This window comes from Bufo gargarizans, chromosome 8 (genome assembly GCF_014858855.1).
Source record: "Bufo gargarizans isolate SCDJY-AF-19 chromosome 8, ASM1485885v1, whole genome shotgun sequence".
Lineage (NCBI taxonomy): Eukaryota > Metazoa > Chordata > Amphibia > Anura > Bufonidae > Bufo > Bufo gargarizans.
Window position 1 is genome coordinate 133,086,065 of NC_058087.1, and position 19,971 is coordinate 133,106,035.

The window sequence follows — 19,971 nt, forward strand, 5'->3', positions numbered from 1 at the left end:
AGGAAGATTGCAATAGTGTAACCTAAAGCCCATTAAAAAGCTTGTCCAAGAACATCTTTATATTGTTTGAATTGGCTACATGCTGTGAAAAGAAGGTTATCTTTTAGGGAGTAAAATGATTTGTCACTACTACTTAGTAAGAGCTGCCTTTAGAACACACAACTCCACAGATCTACTGTATTTTAATGTCAATTTCTGTTTTTGCTGGAGATTAAAGCGACCCTGCATTTTAATGATTTGACCTGACTGGTATAAACAGAGAATGTTTACTGGGGCAGTGTTGTGTATGACATCCTTACTTACCTGCAAAGACCAAATCAACAGAATCCCTCAACGAGTCTTCCAACACTGCAATACATTTTATGGAAGGTGATAAGTTGTAAGAAAATGCTAATATCTTGTTTTTTTATTGGAAATTTATGATAGACTGTGGCAAAGCCAACTTTATTGGAGAGCATTTGTGAAAACACAATATGTGATGTCACAAAAACAGCACTGGCACTTTAGGATGTAAAGTATGCCCCTTTATACATCATCTTGAATACTTTATAGAACAGAAGTGGAAAATCAGACTTCATGTATGCACTTTTTGAGTCAAACTGTTCTCCAAAATAAAAATAAAAAGAGAAGAAAGAAAATGTCAAGTATAGGATTGTAGATTCTTGTTGTTAACCAGTCAAACACTAAGAGAAATAAATGCATTACTATGAATTCTAAATTGACACATATTAACATTGTTCTTCTCCCAACGATTCCTGTATTTCTCCAAGGTCAACTGATGTTGAAGCTAGCACAGACTTTCTGATACTTCTGGCTGCATCATCTGATATTTCTATGGAGCTAGAAATAGATTGGACTGGTCGCTCATTGATGTATTTAAGGGCATTGTGATCTGTGAATGACTGTTCTTCTTGCAGAGCTTGCTCAAAAATCCTATGCTTGTGTCCAAACTCAATGACTGTTTTTGTATATGAATTCAGAGTGGTAACAGAGGCTGCCATACAACATGTGAAGGAACACCAGGCAAGGCTGTAAAACACAAAGAGCATGATGAGTGTAGAAAACTGTATACATGTACCGAATACATATAGCAGAGGAGATAAAACTGTTAATTAAATATTATCAGCAAGTGGCATGTCATACCTTTTCAAAACAAAGGGTCCATACACATGGCACTGAGTCTCTATACATCTACAGTTGTGTAGACACTCCAAGTGCTGCATTATGATGCCTTTATGATGCAATGCTTGTAGAGAAGAATACCTTCATAATACAAAATGTGATACTATTAATTCACTGTGTGGAAAAAAAATTGGGGTGTATGTCTCAATTTAAACTGAATATCACAGAAAATGTGGACGCTAAAACGAATATAATAATAATTGGGTTGGGTCTATTTTGCACATCCAATTCCGATATTAAGATGGATTAGAAAACAAAATAGGGTGGATGGTGTCTGTAGGTAAGTATGAGAGCACCCAATGGTCAGTATTCTGCTCACTGGAGTAGGACCAGCTCCCATAGACTGACCCCTTGTATATGTTACCCACCAGATGGTTATTTATGATAACAACCAGCCAAAATGGCAATCCTCTCAAGACACCTCATCACCTGCCCACTACTAACAAAAGCTCCCATATATGGGCAGGTGTTGAGCTGTCTTGAGAGTATTGCCATTTTGGCTGGTTGTTGTTATAAATAACCATCTGGTGGGTTGACATATACAAGGGGTCAGTCTATGGGAGCTGGTCCTACTCCAGTGAGCAGAATACTGACCATTAGGTGCTCTCATACTTACCTACAGACACCATCCACCCTATTTGGTTTTCTAATCCACCTTAGTATCGGAATTGGGCATGCAAAATATACCCAACCCAAATATTAGGTATTTTTGATAGAAGATTTTATATGAGTGAATTATGTTATATATTCCCCCTGGTTTTAACTAGTATTAATAAAGTATATTAGTTTTAGCATCCCCATTTTCTGTGATATTCAAAATGTGATACTATGTTTTGTTAGGTATAGTGTTTTTAGACTTCAAAGGCATCTAACACTGTCCTTCATAGAAACTTAATAAAATAAGGTCTATAGCTTTAGAAGGTATGGTTTGTAATTATATTGAAAAATGACTTGATGACCGTGCCCAGAGAATTGTGGTCAATGATTCCTATTCTGAATGGTTTTCAGAATAAGTAGTGTACCCCAAAGTTCAGTGCTGGGTCTGCTATTATTTAACTTATTCAATAATGATATAGAGGATGGGATTAGGTATTAATAGCAATGTTTTTATTTTTGCAGATGACACCAATGCTATGTTGTACTATGCAGTCTATAGAAAATGTCCATAAACTACAAGCTGACTTGGTCACTGTGAGTGTTTGGGCTTGCACTTGGCAAATGAGATTTAATGTAAACAAATGTAAAGTTAGGCATCAGGATAATAATAATAATAATAATTATCTACATGCAACATATGTCTTAAGGGAGTAATGCTAAGAGAGTACATTGTAGATAAGATGATAACGGGCAGTGGATGTGGAACCACTGTATCAACTAACTGGTTTGACTTTGGGCTAGGCCTGAGATTATTCTGGTGTCCCCCTGGTTTATACCCTTTAACCCATATACAGGGATTTAGTCTTCGCTGTAGGGCAGCCACTAGGCTACTACCTCTTTGAATAGTCCATGTTCAGTTGGTAGGTGAGCCACGGGGTTCAGTGACACTGGTGTGAAGTACCAAGGGATTCAACTATATTCATAGAGGTTAGGGCAGGCAGAGGTTGTGCGATTCCGTGAAATTAATTTGAGGTCAGAGCAGGCAGCAAGGGGTCAGTATGGTAGACAAGCTACGGTCAAGGCAAGCAGCGGAGTATCAGACAAAGGTTTGGTATTTGGGCAAACAATCAGAATAACGTGACACACCTTTACTGGTTAAAGTGATTTATGCTGTTGTGTTCACTTATACTGTTTCATATTGTTAAACTGCATTTATATGTGTATTGCAATATATCCAGTTCATTTGCATTGTTTTACACTATAGTTGCACTGCACAGTTGAAAGGGTTAATACACAACCAGGGTATTGTAAGAGTATTTTAGTATTTTTAAGTACTGCTTGGTTCTGTCTCCTTTAATTTTCTCTCTTTTATATTACTTTTAGCATTCTGTGTTAGGATATCCCTTATAATTCCTTGTAATGTAGTACCCATCCTCCGATGTGCTGATAAGGCTAAATTCCTGAGTAGTGATTTCAGACACATCTCAGGACATACGTGATGCACACTGGGGGGATTGCGGGTGACTTGTATAACTTTTATTACACACTTGGAAGTAAGTAGTGATTTGTCTTATCTCGTGTACACCTTGGGTTGTTGGCCATGTGTTATAATGTGGTAGACAGTGATGTTTATTTACATTTTATTATTCTGTATGTGATTTGTCTGTGATATCTTATATTTAGTCACACTTAGTAAATATATTTATTCACTTAGCATGTGTAATCTTATTACTTCTTAAATATTTTGAATTCATGTTACAGCCAGCTAAGAGAATTTATGACTTTCAACCTCTGAAAAGTTTTGGAGGGAAAATGCCAGACACACTGACCTTTTGACTGGTTTAGCTCTGTTGTTTATGTCTGCAGAAGCTTCTTAGTCATTCCCATATAAATTCATTGAAATTCAATACAATTCTATGACAGACTAAAATTGTAACATTGTTTCAGTTTAGGCTGTGATTCTCCTCTCCACCCCTCTCACTAGAAGGTTCTAGTTCACCTAGGAACTCTGTACAAGAAGAGTAGTCAGAGACCCTATTGTCTACAGATAGGGACTAGTGTTTAGCAGAAGAAACTCTACCAGTCTGACCTGGACTCCAGCCAGATGACTAAGCAACAGACCCTTTGGCCAAGGTACCTGCCTTCTGGGAGAGCAAGAGGAGGGAAGCTAGTTCAGGCCTTTCCTCAGCATGAAACTTTCTTCTGCCAGGGAGGAAACTGGAGAAGCTAGCTCAGTACCTTGCCTTTATTGTTTTTCACTTGAGTTCCTCCAGTAAAAAATCACACTGGTTAACTGCACACCCTGACTCTCTGGACTTACTTCCCATTGGGTTGCATTACACCTTATTATCCCTTCTTATAAGCAACAACGTGTGGTTACACCTTGCTGGTTTCAGGAGACCCGGCCTAGTGTTGGGGCCACCCCAAACCCAGTCACTGCGCATGTGCTGACCCTTCATGAGCCGGGAAGCATGCGTGTCCTAAATCAGGAAAATTTACAGGAGAGCACAGACCATGGCCTGCAACAGAAGAGGCCACATGGGATGCTGGTGGTCGGGCATGGTGAATGGTGCAGATAGGCAGAGGAGGGCATGCCAGTCCAGACTGCCAGCAGAGCAGCATGGAAAGCATTTAAGTGTCTGCTCAGAGAAATAGCAGCAGCTTGGCATGGGCCATCTTCACAAAGGACTTGAGTGTTCTTGTAGATCATACAGCAGCTTCTAAGGCCAGACGAATACTGTCATGTATTGAAAAGGCATGGACTCATAGGACAGGGATGTAATATTACTACTTCACAAAGTTCTAGTGCTGCCTCATCTGGAATATGATGTTCAGTTCTGGGCACCAGTTCATAGAAAGGATGCCCTGGAGTTTGAAAAAGTGAAAAAATAAATAAATAAGGGGCATGGTATCGGTTATGAGTGAAGATTAAAATAACTAAATGTATTTAGTCTTGAGAAGAGGCATCTAGGAGGGGACATAATTAACTTATATTAATATATAAATGGCTTGTACTAAAAGTATGGTAAAAGGCTGTTCCATATAAAAACCCATCAAAAGACAAAGGGGACAGATGTCTCCATCTCGAGAAGAAAAAATTGAGTCTCCTGAGGTGACAAGAATGCAGAAACGATTGACAGAAAAGAAAAAAAAAAAACTTTGAGGATTTTTTATAACTAATAACAGTAATGCTTAGTGTTGAATTCTGGTTCCCTACTCTCCTTCCCTTCTTCCACATCCCCTCCCACCCCTTGGTTGAACTTGATGGACAAACAGTCTTTTCAACTGTACCGTTTAAAGAGGACCTTTCACTACAGCATAAACTAAAAACTAACTAGATCAGTGGGCAGAGCGGCGCCCAGGGGTCCCCCTGCACTTACTAGTATGCCTGGGCGCCGCTCCGTTCGCCCGGTATAGGCTCCGGTGTCTGCGCTCCCTCTGACTGATTTCTTGTAGGAGGCGTGTCCCTTGCTGCAGTGCTGGCCAATCACAGCGCACAGCTCATAGCCAGGCTATGAGCTGTGCGCTGCGATTGGCCAGTGCTGCAGCAAGGGACACGCCTCCGACAAAAAATCAGTCAGAGGGAGCGCAGACACCGGAGCCTATACCGGGCAAACGGAGCGGCGCCCAGACATACTAGTAAGTGCAGGGGGACCCCTGGGCGCCGCTCTGCCCACTGATCTAGTTCGTTTTTAGTTTATGCTGTAGTGAAAGGTCCTCTTTAAGCATGATTTTTTTTTTATAAACCAGAAGCACTCTGAAAATCAGTATAGGCACATGGCAGTCTATGAACACTGTATTACAGATTTACAGTTGAGGCATTAAGAGGCCATCTGTTCCATGGGCTCTTGTAGGCCTGTAGCCAGTCATGTTAATTTCTTGAATTTAGGAAATGTGTTTGTATGACCTCTCAAACGTCATGTTTAACCATGTTGTCTGTAAGATATCTAAGGTCATATTTATCTGACACCTTCTTGGAATCTTTAGTATTTTTGTTTTATTTTACAAAACACGCTGTGGCCAGATATATGCTGTAAGTTAATAGAGAATTTTGAAGCACAATGCAAACAATGCCTTGTTTTCTGTATTTGTATCCCCCCCCCCCCCCCCCAAACCACATACACTTGGTATTGTGTTTTTCTTCAGCCATTTTAATATAGACCTCTTTAGGGGGAAAAAACACTCAAAAACATGTGAAGAATGTGTGAATAATAATAAAAAAAAAAACACATATATAAAAGGCACACATTAAATTTATTGCATTTTTTGTAATAAACAAACAAGCCACAAAAGAGTGTGAAAGATTCCTGGGGCTGATTTATATCCGTGATTATGAGCCAAAACCAGATGTGGGTCAGAAACACAGAACAGGCACAAGTCTTTCCATTTCTTTATCTCTGTGTAGGCTCCATTCCTGATTTTGGGTATCTATTAGTGTTGGTCGTGCACCAAAGTGCTCTTGTGCTCTAGTAGAACACCTCAAGATGCTCAATAGAAGTCAATGGGAGAACCCGAGCATTAAACCAGGTTCCCACTGCTTTGAAGAGGGGAGAGTGTCTGGTTCATAGTAAAAGTTCAGACATTGATGGAAACACCACTGAAATGGTTTGGGAACTGCATGGGGAGGATGTCTGGATGCATCTTTGACTCCTAGGTCGCTGCTGGGAACGATGTTGTCCGAGTAGTACGCCACTTTTACAGACTGATAATAATATGCACAAAACCAAAGATAAAATCGATTTTAGGGGAAAAATTGTTAGGAAACACTGTTTTCTGTATATGTACTTGTATATAAAGTGCAAGTGCTGCAAAAAATTACAAGGAAAGAGGTACTCCGATACAACCTGTATATCACATAAAGGAGGGCCTTATTCACATTGTGGTACAATTGTTCAGGTAGTGGGACTCCTACACCACTCATAAAGCCTATGCACTAAGGGAAAGGGCTGCCAAAAATGACAAGGAACCGACACTCCAATACACCCTTTATTACACATAAAGGAGGGCATCATACACACCCTTGAAAAATTATGATTGATGGCCTGCTGGTGACCCTCAAAAATATTAGGAGCAAGGGCCTGCTGGTGACCCTCTAAAACATTAGGGGTGAGGGTCTGCTGCTTATCTGATCATCTAAAAACTTTTGTGGCGAGAGCCTGCTGCCAAGCTGACCATCTAAAAATTTAGGGGTGAGGGTCTACTGCTGAGCTGACCCTCTGAAACATTATGGTTGAGGGCCTGTTGGTGACCCTCAAAAACATTATTGATGACGGCCCACTGCTGAGCTGACCCTCTAAAACATTAGGAGCAAGGGCAGCCTAATAAGCATGTTGATATGATGGAGGAGGAGGAGGACGATGATAAAAAGGAGATTGAACCATATACCCTTTATAGTGGTGGAAGGGGTGCATGGGAATACAGTGTATTCAATACACCATAAAAGCCACATTTAGAGTGTCTTTATGCTCAGCTGCTTTCCTCTGGTGGAGTAGAGAAGTCAGGGGCAATCCAGGCCTTGTTCATTTTTATAAGAGTCAACTGGTCAGCATTTTCAGTTGCTCTCATCAATTAATATGCCCCCAGCAGCACTAAATAAACGCTCTGACAAAACGCTGGCAGCGGGGCAGGCCAGCACCTCCAAGGCGTAGAGCGTTAGTTACTGCCACGTGTCCAGCATGGACACCCAATAGTTGTAAGGCACAGAGGGATCACTGAGGATGCTGACATGGTCTGCTACGTAATCCTTCACCATCTTCCAAAATGTTTCCCTCCTTGTGACACTAGGCTGCGCATCAGGTTAAGGGTGCTGGTAGGGTGTCATAAAACTGTCCCAGGCCTTGAAGAGTGTTGCCCTGCCTCTGTTGGAACTGCTCTCTATTCCCCTCGTCTCTCCTCCTCGGTTGGCCAAGGAACTACGTACTCTGCAGCAAGCGCTGTCACAGGAGATGTAGCGCATAATGTGGCTGTCATCAACTGTGAAAAAAATTATACTGAATGTCACTGATATTTTGCATGCGCCAACGTTATACTGGAGATGTAGCGCAGGTAATGTCGATGCCACCAGCAGCAAAAAAAATTGACTGAATATCACTGATATTTCGGATGCGCTAACGTTATACTGAAGATGTAGCGCTGGTAATATCGCTACCACTAGCAGCAAAAATATTTGACTGAATGTCACTGATATTTCGGATACGCAAATGTTATAAAGGAGATGCAGATCAGGTAATATAACTGTCCGCACTGGACAACGTCTACAGAAAAAGTACACTGAATGTCACAGATATTTTTTGGCTGCGCACATGTTAGGCAGGAGATGTAGCGCGGATAATGTCGCTGTCTGCAGCGCCCAAACAATTGCAAGCTATTTAGCGCAGGGTGCGCTAAAAATATATATTGCTGCTAGATACAACTATAGTCCTTAAAAGGACTTTTGGGTCTCTAACAAGTTTTAGCAATTTAGCGCAGGTCGCGCTAAAAATATTTATTGCTGCCACACACAATAATCTTTAAAAAGACTTTTGGGTCTCTAACAAGTATAAAAACTAAAATATTGATATTTAATTCGCTATACTATCTCTTCTGCTCTCCAGCTCTCAGACTAATACTGAGCCGAACACGTGTCATTGGGTGCTATATAGCACCCGATGATGCGTTTTGGCCAGCCAACCACTGTAATGAAAGCAGCCAACATGGCTACTGCATTACAATGAATGGCAGTACTTACCTGCATGTTTGTTGGCTGCGTAGGAGCCAATAAACGTGCGGGAAGGAGACTCGAGCATTGCGCTCGAGCACACGTGGTATTCAGCCGAACACTGCGATGTGCCGAGCATGCTCCCCCAACACTAATAGCGATCACTGACACTTGAAATCACTGACCAAACACTACCTTTGTGAGTAGGACCTTAGGATCCTTTCACACTGTCAGTGCTTAGTCATTGTTTTTCCTCAGTATGTGTAAGCCAAAACCAGGAGTGAAACCTGCAGAGAAAAGGTTTAATGGGAAGATTTGGGACCTTTTCCATCTTATGAAGCCACTATGTATTTTTGGCTTACAAATACTGAGGCAAAATACTGATCAAATACTGAATGTGTGGAAGTAGCCTTAAAAGTGTTTTCTGGGAATAATGATTGGCTTCAGCGGTGATGCAGCCACAAGCAGCAGATCACCACTGAAGCCAGTCATTGGCTGGAGCAGTGCATGTGACCATGCTCATGCACCGCTAGAAGAAAACATTGTGGGGACTGAAAGATGTAGACAGTGGAGGCTGCACTGAGGACTTGAGCGGCATGGAGCTGGTAAGTATGAATCTTCTGTTTCAGGTGGCAGGCTGCAGGCACTTGTTAAAATATCATTATTCCCAGAAACCCCTTTAATATTACTGCTTCAGTGAAAACTGTGTCTTTATGGGAGCACATCACTAAGGGTATGTTTACATGTAGCAATTCAGGTGTGGTCCAAACACCACCAAACCACATCAGATGAGATTTCATGAGTTTTTTTTAATTTGTATTAAGTAAATGTATTTCACCTGCAACCAAACTGAAAAGCACATCAAATCACATTTTTCCAAGGTGGTTTTCAAATGGTTTTACATGCACCTCAGCATAACTAGGGATGAGCGAATTTCTTATTTTGAAGTTAGTGTGCGGGTTCGTATTTACTGAATTGCGTTATGGATTCTATTACCACAGATCATAACGCAATTCCGTTATTCATTCCATCATAATAGAAGTCTATGGCCTGCATAACAAATAAGTCTGGTTTCTGTTATGCATGAGAGGACTCAAGCATAACGTTAATCAGAAGGATCCGTTATGCAGGCTATAGACTTCTATTATGACGCAATGAATAACGGAATGTCTCTAAAGGCATTCCGTTATGCATTCCATCATGGAATTGCGTTATGGTCCGTGGTAACGAAATCCATAACGCAATTCGGTAAACACCCCCACACGAACCCGCATGCGAACTTCAAAATATGATATTCGCTCATCACTAAACATAACCTTAGTCTATAGTTATAGATTTTTAAGACTGACAAAATGAAAACCTTTGGATCTACCCTAATTTGCTGCTTGTATATGAAAATGATATGTCCTCCACATATCTACTTTTAAATATAAATCCTACAAATGGTATTGCATTGATACCTACCAGAAAGACCACCCATAATCCCACGAATGCGGTCTCCAGTCTTCAGGTCCTAAACTCACAGTAACTTGAAGGACTTGAGTGTACATCATGTGAGCCACCATACCAAGAAGACCTGCAAGTGAGAAAAAAAAAAACATTAATAAGACATCTTCTTCACATCCATAATATGTCCATCAGGCAAAACTGTGCTTCCCATGGGTACATAGCATAGAGAGCAGAATCATTCATTGAGTCTGTAATATTTATTAACTATTAATAACAAAAAAAAAAAACTCATTAGCAACATGTTTTCTATCAAATGTGAGTGAAGATTTATAAAGCAGAACAGAAAATATGCTTTTGTTTTCCAAGGATAAGAGTTTCAAAGGCTTTATTTAAAGAATATATTGAAAAGCAAATATTTAACACAATTTTCTGTCTTTGTTTCTCACTCCTTGCCTTTCAGGAGCCATAACCTTTTTATTTTTCAGTTCAGTTTTTTGTGGGCCAAGTTGTACTTTCTAATACTTTTAATATTGCATGCCATGTAGTGGTCCAAAAAATTACAAATGTGGTGGAATTGGGAAAAAAAATGCAATTCTGCCACATTCTCATGGGTTTTGTTTTTACAGCATTCACTATACGATAAAACTGCCTTGTGCTCTTCGTTCTCCAGTTCAGTACAATTACGGTGATACAATATTTGTTCCGTTTTTCTTCGGTTTTAATACTTAAAAACAAAACTTTTGATTTTTCTTTTCTCTTTTCATTGCCATATTTTGACCCCCATAACTTTTTTTTTTAAAGTTATGTCTATGGAGCTTTGTAGGGGCTCATTTTCTGTCGGATGATCTGTTGTTTTTAACCCCTTAAGGACATGGCCATATTTCACCTTAAGGACCAGGCCATTTTTTGCAAATCTGACCAGTGTCACTTTATGTGGTGATAACTTTAAAACGCTTTTACTTATCCAGGCCATTCTGAGATTGTTTTTTTGTCACATATTGTACTTCATGACACTGGTAAAATGAAGTAAAAAAAAAAACATTCATTCCTATTTATAAAAAAAATACCAAATTTACCAAAATTTGGGAAAAATTAGCAAATTTGCAAGTTTCAATTTCTTTACTTCTATAATACATAGTAATACCTCAAAAAATTGTTATTACTTTACATTCCCCATATGTCTACTTTCATGTTTGGATCATTTTGGGAATTACATTTTAGTTTTTGGGGGTGTTACAAGGCTTAGAAGTTTAGAAGCAAATCTTGAAACTTTTCAGAAATTTTTAGGGACCAGTTCAGGTCTGAAGTCACTTTGTTAGGCTTACATAATAGAAACCACTCAAAAATGACCAAATTATAGAAACTACACCCCTCAAGGTATTCAAAACTGATTTTTCAAACATCATTAACCCTTTAGGTGCGCCGCAAGAGTTATTGGCAAATGAAGATGAAATTTCTGAATTTACATTTTTTGCCAAATTTTCCATTTTAATCAATTTTTTCCACTAACAAAGCAAGGGTTAACAGCCTAACTAAACTCTATATTTATTGCTCTGACTGCGGTTTACAGAAACACCCCATATGTGGTCGTACACTACTGTACGGCCACACGGCAGGGCGTAGAGGGAAAGGAGCGCAGTGTGGTTTTTAGAAGGCAGATTTTGGTAGACTGGTTTATTTACACCATGTCCTATTTGAAGCCCCCCCGATGCACCCCTACAGTAGAAACTCCCTAAAAATGACCCCATTTTGGAAACTACACCCCTTAAGGTATTCAAAACTGATCTTACAAACTATGTTAACCCTTTAGGTGCTCCACAAGAGTTATTGGCAAATGAAGATCAAATTTCAGAATTTCAATTTGTTTGTCAAATTTTCCATTTTAATCCATTTTTTTCCACTAACAAAGCAAGGGTTAACAGCCAAACTAAACTTTATATTTTTTGCCCTGACCCTGCGGTTTACAGAAACACCCCATATGTGGTCGTACACTACTGTACGGCCACACGGCAAGGCGTAGAGGGAAAGGAGCGCAGTGTGGTTTTTGAAAGGCAGATTTTTATGGACTAGTTTATTTACACCATGTCCCATTTGAAGCCCCCTTGAAGCCCCCTTGACATGACCCCATTTTGGAAACTACGGGATAAGGTGGCGGTTTTGTTAGGACTATTTTAAGGGTACATATGTTTTTTAGTTGCTCTATATTACATTTTTGTGAGGTAAGGTTACCAAAAATAGAAATTTTGAAATTTCATCTTAATTTGCCATAAACTGTTGAGGAACACCTAAAGGGTTAATAAAGTTTGTAAAATCAGTTTTGCATACCTTGAGGGGAGAAGTTTCTTAGATGGGGTCACTTTTATGGAGTTTCTACTCTAGGGGTTCATCAGGGGTTCTTCAAATGGGACATGGTGTAAACAAAATGGTCATCAAAATCTGCTTTCCAGATACCATATGTCGTTTCTTTCCTTTTGCGCCCTGACGTTTGGTCATACAGCAGTTTACGACCATATATGGGGCGTTTCTGTAAACTACAGAATCAGGGTAATAAATATTACGTTTTGTTTGGCTGTTAACCCTTGCTTTGTTACCTGAAATGGAAAATCTGCCAAAAATAGCTGTTTTGGCACCGTTTAAAATTAATTTTTTTGGACCGTGTTAATCTGGGGGATTAGATCACGGGGTATTTTTATAGAGGAGATTCTTACGGACACGGTGATACTGAATAGGTCTACTTTTTTACATTTATTTAGGTTTTACCCTATATTATCCTTTTATAAACAAAAAAAAACATTTTAGTTTCTCCATAGTCTAAGAGTCAGTTTTTTTTTAGTTTTTAGCCGATTATCTTAAGTAGGGGCTCATTTTTTGTGGGATGAGGGGACGGTTTTATTGGCACTATTTTGGAGGCTATATGACTTTTTGATCACTTGCTATTACTCTTTTTGTTATGTAAGGTTTTATGCACCGTTTATTTATTTATTTTTGACCGGGTTAATCTGGGGGGTTAGGTCATAGGGAAATGTTTATAGAGAAGATTCTTACAGATGGGGCGATACCTAATATGTCTACTTTCTTATTTATTTTAGTTTTACTAAATATAATTTTTTGGAAAAAATATATATTTTTGGGTGTCTCAAATCTGAGAACCATAGTCAGTGGCTAAATTGGGGAAGGGGACTATAAATTTAGTACTCAATGGAAGTGTGATACTCCCTGAAGCAACCAATAATGCGGAGGCCCGGATGATCGGGGCACGTGTCACACTGAGTGGTGGTGTCCTTTCGTATCCCCCTCCTGTGACACACTCTGCACCTTTTTTGGGTCCCTCCATTCTTTCCAGTATGGGGGACCACACCTGGAAAGTGTAGACCAGAGACGATCCGGGCGCTTCCAGTTCCCGAGGTACTCCGATCTGCTCTTTCCCGGTCAGAAAAGACCAGGGCCTTGAGGACTGCCTCATAGAACTGAAGGAATTTCACTGTGTTGCCAGCACTCTGTGACAGTACAAAAGAGTTGTACAAGGCAATCTGCACCAAGTAGACTGCAACTTTTTTGTACCATGCCTGGGTTTTGCGCATGGCGTTATATTGCTTGAGGACTTGATCAGAGAGATCAACTCCTCCCATATACCGATTGTAGTTGACGATACAATCGGGCTTGAGGACTGTTGCCGCGGTACCTCGCACAGGGACAGGGGTAATGCCGTTACCGTGAATTGTGGACAGTACAAGGACATCCCTCTTGTCCTTATATCTGACCAGCAGCAGGTTTCCACTGGTAAGGGCACAGGTCTCACCCCTGGGGACAGGTACCTGGAGGGGTAGGCCTCGCAGATTTTTCCGCATGGTCCCTCAAGTGGACGTGGATCTGGCGACAAGGGACTGGAACAAGGGGATACTAATATAATAGTTATCCACGTACAGGTGGTAACCCTTTGTCTATCAGTGGGTTCATAAGGTCCCACACAAGTTTCCCGCTAACACCCAGAGTGGGGGGACATTCTGGGGGTTGAATAAGGGAATATTGCCCCTCGTACACACAAAACTTGTAAGTGTACTCTGAGGTACTCTCACAAAGTTTGTACAGCTTCACACCATACCTCGCCCACTTAGAAAGAACATACTGGCGGAAAATGAGTCGCCCCTGGAAAGCAATGAGAGACTCATCAAGTGATCGATGACTGGCCTGATTTTGGGGGGGGGGGGGGGGGGACATGCTGCATTATCTGCATAATGCAGGCATTTCTGAATGGCCTTAAACTGGGTACGTGTCATGGCCATACTGTAGAGTGGGGTCTGGTAGAGGACGTCCCCACTCCAGTACGGCCTGACACAGTTTTTTTTTACTAGGCCCATGTGCAGCACGAGGCCCCAAAACATCCTCATCTCGGCTGCACTGACTGGAGTCCAGCCACCAGCCCTAGCCAAAAGGGAGCCCAGGTGTTGAGCAACGAACTGTTGGGCATACAGGTTCGTTTGCTCCACCATCAGATTTACAAAGTGGTCACTGAAAAAAAGACTAAAGTAGTCGTATTCAGTGAAGCCCACTGTGGAAATCTGGATTCCTGGTTGGCCTACAAAATCAGGAATCACAGGCTCAAAATTCTCTGGGGTACACCAGACAAGTTCACTGGCAGGGGGCTCAGGTGGACTGATCTGGTGGGCCGGAAAACTATTACGAGCCCCAGAGCTTCTCGTACTAGCGTGGGCCACAGGGTCCCTGGCATGGCGGTCCCCTTGATCCACCTGGTGGCATCTCCGCGGCCTTGGGGGCTCATCATCATCACTAGATGATGAGGAGGACGCGGATGACAAAATGAAAGTGGGGTCATCCTCATCCTCACTGGGACTCTCTGAGTCGGAGGCAAGCAGGCGTATGTCTCCTAGGCCAAGAACGTCTGGCGGGCCATAAGGGAGTGTGTGTGTGTGTGCGTATAAATCTTTATTCAGTGTGCGTGTGTGTGGGGGCACGGTTGTTTGCGAACTTTGCCTTACAGCTAAAAAAAAAAAGTAAAGAAAAACAAAATAAAAAAATTCAAAAAAAGTGTGAAAAAATAAAAAGAAAGTTACAAATGCGCTGTGGGGTGGGGTGAGGTGGGCGATGCGTTAACAGTGGCCAGACGCAAAGAGTGCCGGCCACAGTCAGCGCATGCAAAGAAAAGAACTGAAAAAAATTTATAAAAATTTCTCCCCCCAAAATAGTGTGGGGAGGAGGGGGCAAGGTGCAGCACCCCTGGGGGGGGGGTCGAGGGTCACACAGCTAAGGACCCCAGACACCTGATCAAGGTGCTAAAAGTGCTTTAGAAAGAAAAAAACTTTCCCCCCTATCTATCCCTCACTATCCCTGCCGAAATCGCCTACCTGTCCCTACAGACTATAGTGCCTGATGGCACAAAAAAAAAAAAATCACTTTTTCTGGGCAGCACAGCCGGAGCTCCACTCTCTCCCGCTCCACGAACCGGTATGAGCGGGGATAGGAGCTCAGGCACTTCAAATTTGCTGCTCTGCCCGCCCAGCCTCCCTGCCAGCCAATCAGATGCGATCCTGAGAGGTGGCATGAACGTGTATTATCACACCACCGATCACCGTCCTTTCCGGGTTATTGGGTCATCAGAGACCTGAATAACCCAGAAATGCAGCAAACCGCAGGTCTAAATTGACCTGCGGTTTGCTGCGATCGCCGACATGGGGGTGTCACAGGACCCCCTGGGCATTGTCCCACAATGCCTGCTTATTGATTTCAGCTACTGAAGAACAGCTAATCGACATTGGTGCATGGTATCAAACCTCTGCTAAACATACAGTACCAATCAAGAGTTTGCACACACCTTTCCATCCCATTTTTTTTGTTTTAATTTTCTATATTGCAGATTCATATGGAGACATGAAAAAATGAAGGAACACATATTAAAATAATTAGTAAGCAAAAAAGTTAAACATTTTAAATGTAGTACCCCAGAATAGGGTACCTTCAAAGTAGTTTCTTATTACATAATGTTCTCATGTATTGTATAATCCAGTATAGCACGGTATGGATTGGTCAGGGTTAACAATCCTGACTCTGCCCTTATAGGAAGCTAGGTGATGGACTTAGGTCTGTTAACTGAGGAAGTGAGAGGAGCTACTTGTGCTAACTCCATGGAGCTTTACATCATGAAAGCCATCTCTACTTTACAGTACTTCAGAAGAAAGAAAGATAAAGAACTAGAACAGTGGTGGCGAACCTATAGCATGGGTGCCAGAGGCAGCACTCTGAGACCTATCTGTGGGCACTCGCACCCTGGAAAAAGTCTATGGTGTACCAATATGCCTTAGACTTTTCCTGCCATTCATCAGCGCAGGGCGCTCTATGAAGAGCACAGTCAGGACACTGAATGTAGGCAGGCTATTATAGCTAAATAATAATGTACATGGAAGATATACTATATTGGACTGTAGTATTTAGGTTAAATTGCCGTGTTGGCACTTTGCGATAAATAATGGGTTTTGGGTTGCAGTTTGGGCACTTAGTCTGTAAAAGGTTCACCATCAATGAACTAAAATGTCCAGAATCTGCATGGCTGAGCATTGGAGTTAGTCAATAAGGTATTAAGGCTGGTAAAGACTTTGCTGCAGTGAAAGGGACATTGCTGCTACACCCTTCCACACTTTGACATGTTCTGGCCAAAAATATCATAATCCTGTAGCCTCAGCTGGAAATTACAGGCACATTTTTAAGAACCTTATTGTCAGACTTAGATTCTGCAGAGAGAAATAGACTTTGGAGATATAGAGGACAGGAGTACTACAAGCCCCATCCTTGCTTATATCCATACATTGCTATAAGAGAAGATACACACTGTAAATTGTTTGGAACAATGTTTCGATACTGTTGAATGTACCCCAACTCCTATTCTGCACTTTAGTAAAGGGAGTTTCTATTTTCTACAACTGGCCTGGTTAGTGACTCCAGCACCATTCGCCGGTCACAGCACCTACACCTCCTTCCTTACACCCATACCAAACTCATAACACCAAGGGCACCCCCAACTACAATCAGGCAGAAGCCCCAACATCAGGATGTGCCCTGAGAAAAGAAAGGGTGCACCCTTCGGTAACTGCCTTGTAGCATTGGTGTGAGGTTTCTCTGTGCAGACAGAGCAACTACCACTCCCATCCTCTGCTCCTCCAGGGCTTGCAGCAAGAATCTGGCATCATGAACATGATCAAAATCCTCTGTGTCCTATTGGGCAAGTGGCCTTATTACTGTGTTACTAACCCTAAAGAGACTTTGTTAAGCTAAAACTGACTGCTTTAAGGATTCTATAGCTGCAATGTGTTGCAAAGACTCATTGTGGGTGTTATCATTCATACAGCTTATTTTCAAGGAATAGAGTCCTGCTATTGGCTGTACACTGGCCCACAAGAAGTTAATCAGCCATATTGAATATGTCCCATCCTGGAATCAGCAAGGTAATACCCTGCAAAGAGCAGAGAAGGATGTGTATGTACTGGGTTCCTCACTAGCAGCAAAAAAAAGTGAATGAACACCCTGCAAAGAGCAGCAGCAGACATGTCGCCTGTGTACTCCTGTCCCTGGGGTACTGGTACCATTGACCAAACCTTGGTTTTCAGGAAAAGCTTTTCAGCACAAGAAGAAGCACCTCCTGTTGCCAGAAGTCCTCCGGCATACAACTTGGGACAGAAAGAGACCTTGCTACCTGCATGTTGGAGACAAGATGGTGGGAGCACGTGTCTGGCCAAACTGGGCCAAGATTATCTGGGGGGGGGGGGGGGTGAGACTGAGATCCCTGTGGAAGATGATCTTCAGATGAAGTTCAAAGATTTCTGTCTTGAACCTGAATTACTGTGGCTGGTGTAGAGGTTGCAGCTGGAGAATCTTCTGCACCACCTAGCCAAAGAGGATTGCTATGCCATCTGTTACTTTTCATAGACTGAGGCCTATTCCCAACTGGACTTGAGTGGGGTGGATTGCAGGCCACCCTGAAAGAGCTAATCCTGTAGGGGGAAGAGATAATCCGTATAATGGATCAACCTCTGTCCCGGAGATCAGACACAGTCTGCTGGTTCTCTGTTGACTGTGAATTTGGCTTCTTGAACAGTCTGTACAGGATCAGGTGGAATTTACCCATGTGGATGGTCCTCATACACATTTTGCTGCTGGAATAACCCATTTTCCAAAGCTTATCCAACCTACCAGGCCAGCAGATGTATGACCGGAGGACTAGACTAAATTTCTGGAGCCCGCTGGTTCTCTGTTGACCATGGATTTGGCTTCCTGAAAGATGACAAGTCCATGGAAGTACTCCTAGTGTGCCAGAAGTTGGTGAGATCACCATACCTCATTATGTACATGCACAGTCTGTACCCAGAGGATCAGGTGGAATTTACCCCTGTGGATGGTGTTCATGTACTTTTGCTGCTTCAGTAACCCATTTGCCAAAGCTCATCCAACATGCCAGGCCAGAAGATGTATGGCCGGAAGCCTAGGCTCCAGTCGTGGAGCCATATGGCTTAATGCGTGACTGCTGAGTGTGCTCTTACATATGGACCTCTCACCAAGCCAGAGGCTTTAACTGACCCAGGACCCTTAATTCTTGTGCTACCAACACCTCTGACAACATGATCCAGTCAGTCCCACCATAAACATCACCTTGGAACCAAGGGTGTCATACAGTTGCAAGAAAAGTATGTGAACCCTTTGGAATGATATGGATTTCTGCACAAATTGGTCATAAAATGTGATCTGATCTTCATCTAAGTCACAGCAATAGACAATCACAGTCTGCTTAAACTAATAACACACAAAGAATTAAATGTTACAATGTTTTTATTGAACACACCGTGTGAACATTCACAGTGCAGGTGGAAAAAATATGTGAACCCTTTGATTTAATAACTGGTTGAACCTCCTTTGGCAGCAATAACTTCAACCAAATGTTTCCTGTAGTTGCAGATCAGACGTGCAAAACAGTCAGGAGTAATTATTGACCATTCCTCTTTACAGAACTGTTTCAGTTCAGCAATATTCTTGGAATGTCTGGTGTGAATCGCTTTCTTGAGGTCATGCCACAGCATCTCAATTGGGTTTAGGTCAGGACTCTGACTGGGCCACTCCAGAAGGCGTATTTTCTTCTGTTTAAGCGATTCTGTTGATTCACTACTATGCTTTGGGTAGTTGTCCTATTGCAACACCCATCTTCTGTTGAGCTTCAGCTGGTCGACAGATGGCCTTAAAGGATAACTTTCGTATATATATTTTTTTTTTGGAGTATTGGATTGTGGTGATTAATATCGCCTTGGTGGCCCTATTTCAACTTTTCACTGTGTATTCAATTACCTCTTTATCCACATTTTTGTTCCCTGTACTGTCTACTTTTACCTTTGCTTAAAATAGGGTTGCTAGGCATGGTCCGTCTATCTGTTGAAGGACGGAGCACGCAGCGTGCAGGGTCACATTACTGACAGCCAGGAACTGTAAGTAAATTATTAAAGCCAGGTCCTCCCCAGCAGCTGATAACAGTGCCTGGGCTGTGTGCACTTCTCCCTGTCCCTGCACTTGGCAGACGCTCCCTCACTCAGCAGAGCTGGAAAATGCAGAGTTGAAGCAGCGCACAACAGGGAAGGGAGATCTGCCATCTGCTCAGTGTATAAGTGAAAGCAACATGTGGTAAGAGGACCCTTTTGTGCTGCAGGAGATTAACCCTTTAGGGGGGGAGGGCTCTGGTTACTGACACTTTTGGGGGGCTATTGTTACTGGCTAGTGAGGGCAGGCGGGATTAGTCTCAGGGTGAGGGCAGTGGCGGCCATCTTAACTGAATAGTGAAATTGCTAAGGGCTGAATCTTATTAAATATGGGGTAAGTCAGTCTAATAGTAACTGATTCTGGAATATCATGTTATTAGTAACTACATACAGTACAGACCAAAAGTTTGGACACACCTCATTCAAAGAGTTTTCTTTATTTTCATGACTATGAAAATTGTAGATTCACACTGAAGGCATCAAAACTATGAATTAACACATGTGGAATTATATACATAA

General features: G+C 41.9%; 1 protein-coding gene across 1 annotated transcript in view; it reads right to left on the reverse strand.

The window, feature by feature from the left end:
- Positions 1 to 683: 683 nt before the first annotated feature.
- GSG1L (GSG1 like) overlaps positions 684 to 19,971 on the reverse strand; it is a 290,811-nt gene continuing 271,523 nt past the window's right edge. Inside the window, exons 4-5 of the mRNA XM_044304130.1 lie at positions 9,941 to 10,052; positions 684 to 1,029 (exon numbers count right to left, since the gene is read on the reverse strand). Coding sequence (XP_044160065.1) covers positions 729 to 1,029; positions 9,941 to 10,052 — 413 coding nt within the window. The 3' untranslated portion in view covers positions 684 to 728. The remainder of the gene's footprint in view (positions 1,030 to 9,940; positions 10,053 to 19,971) is intronic.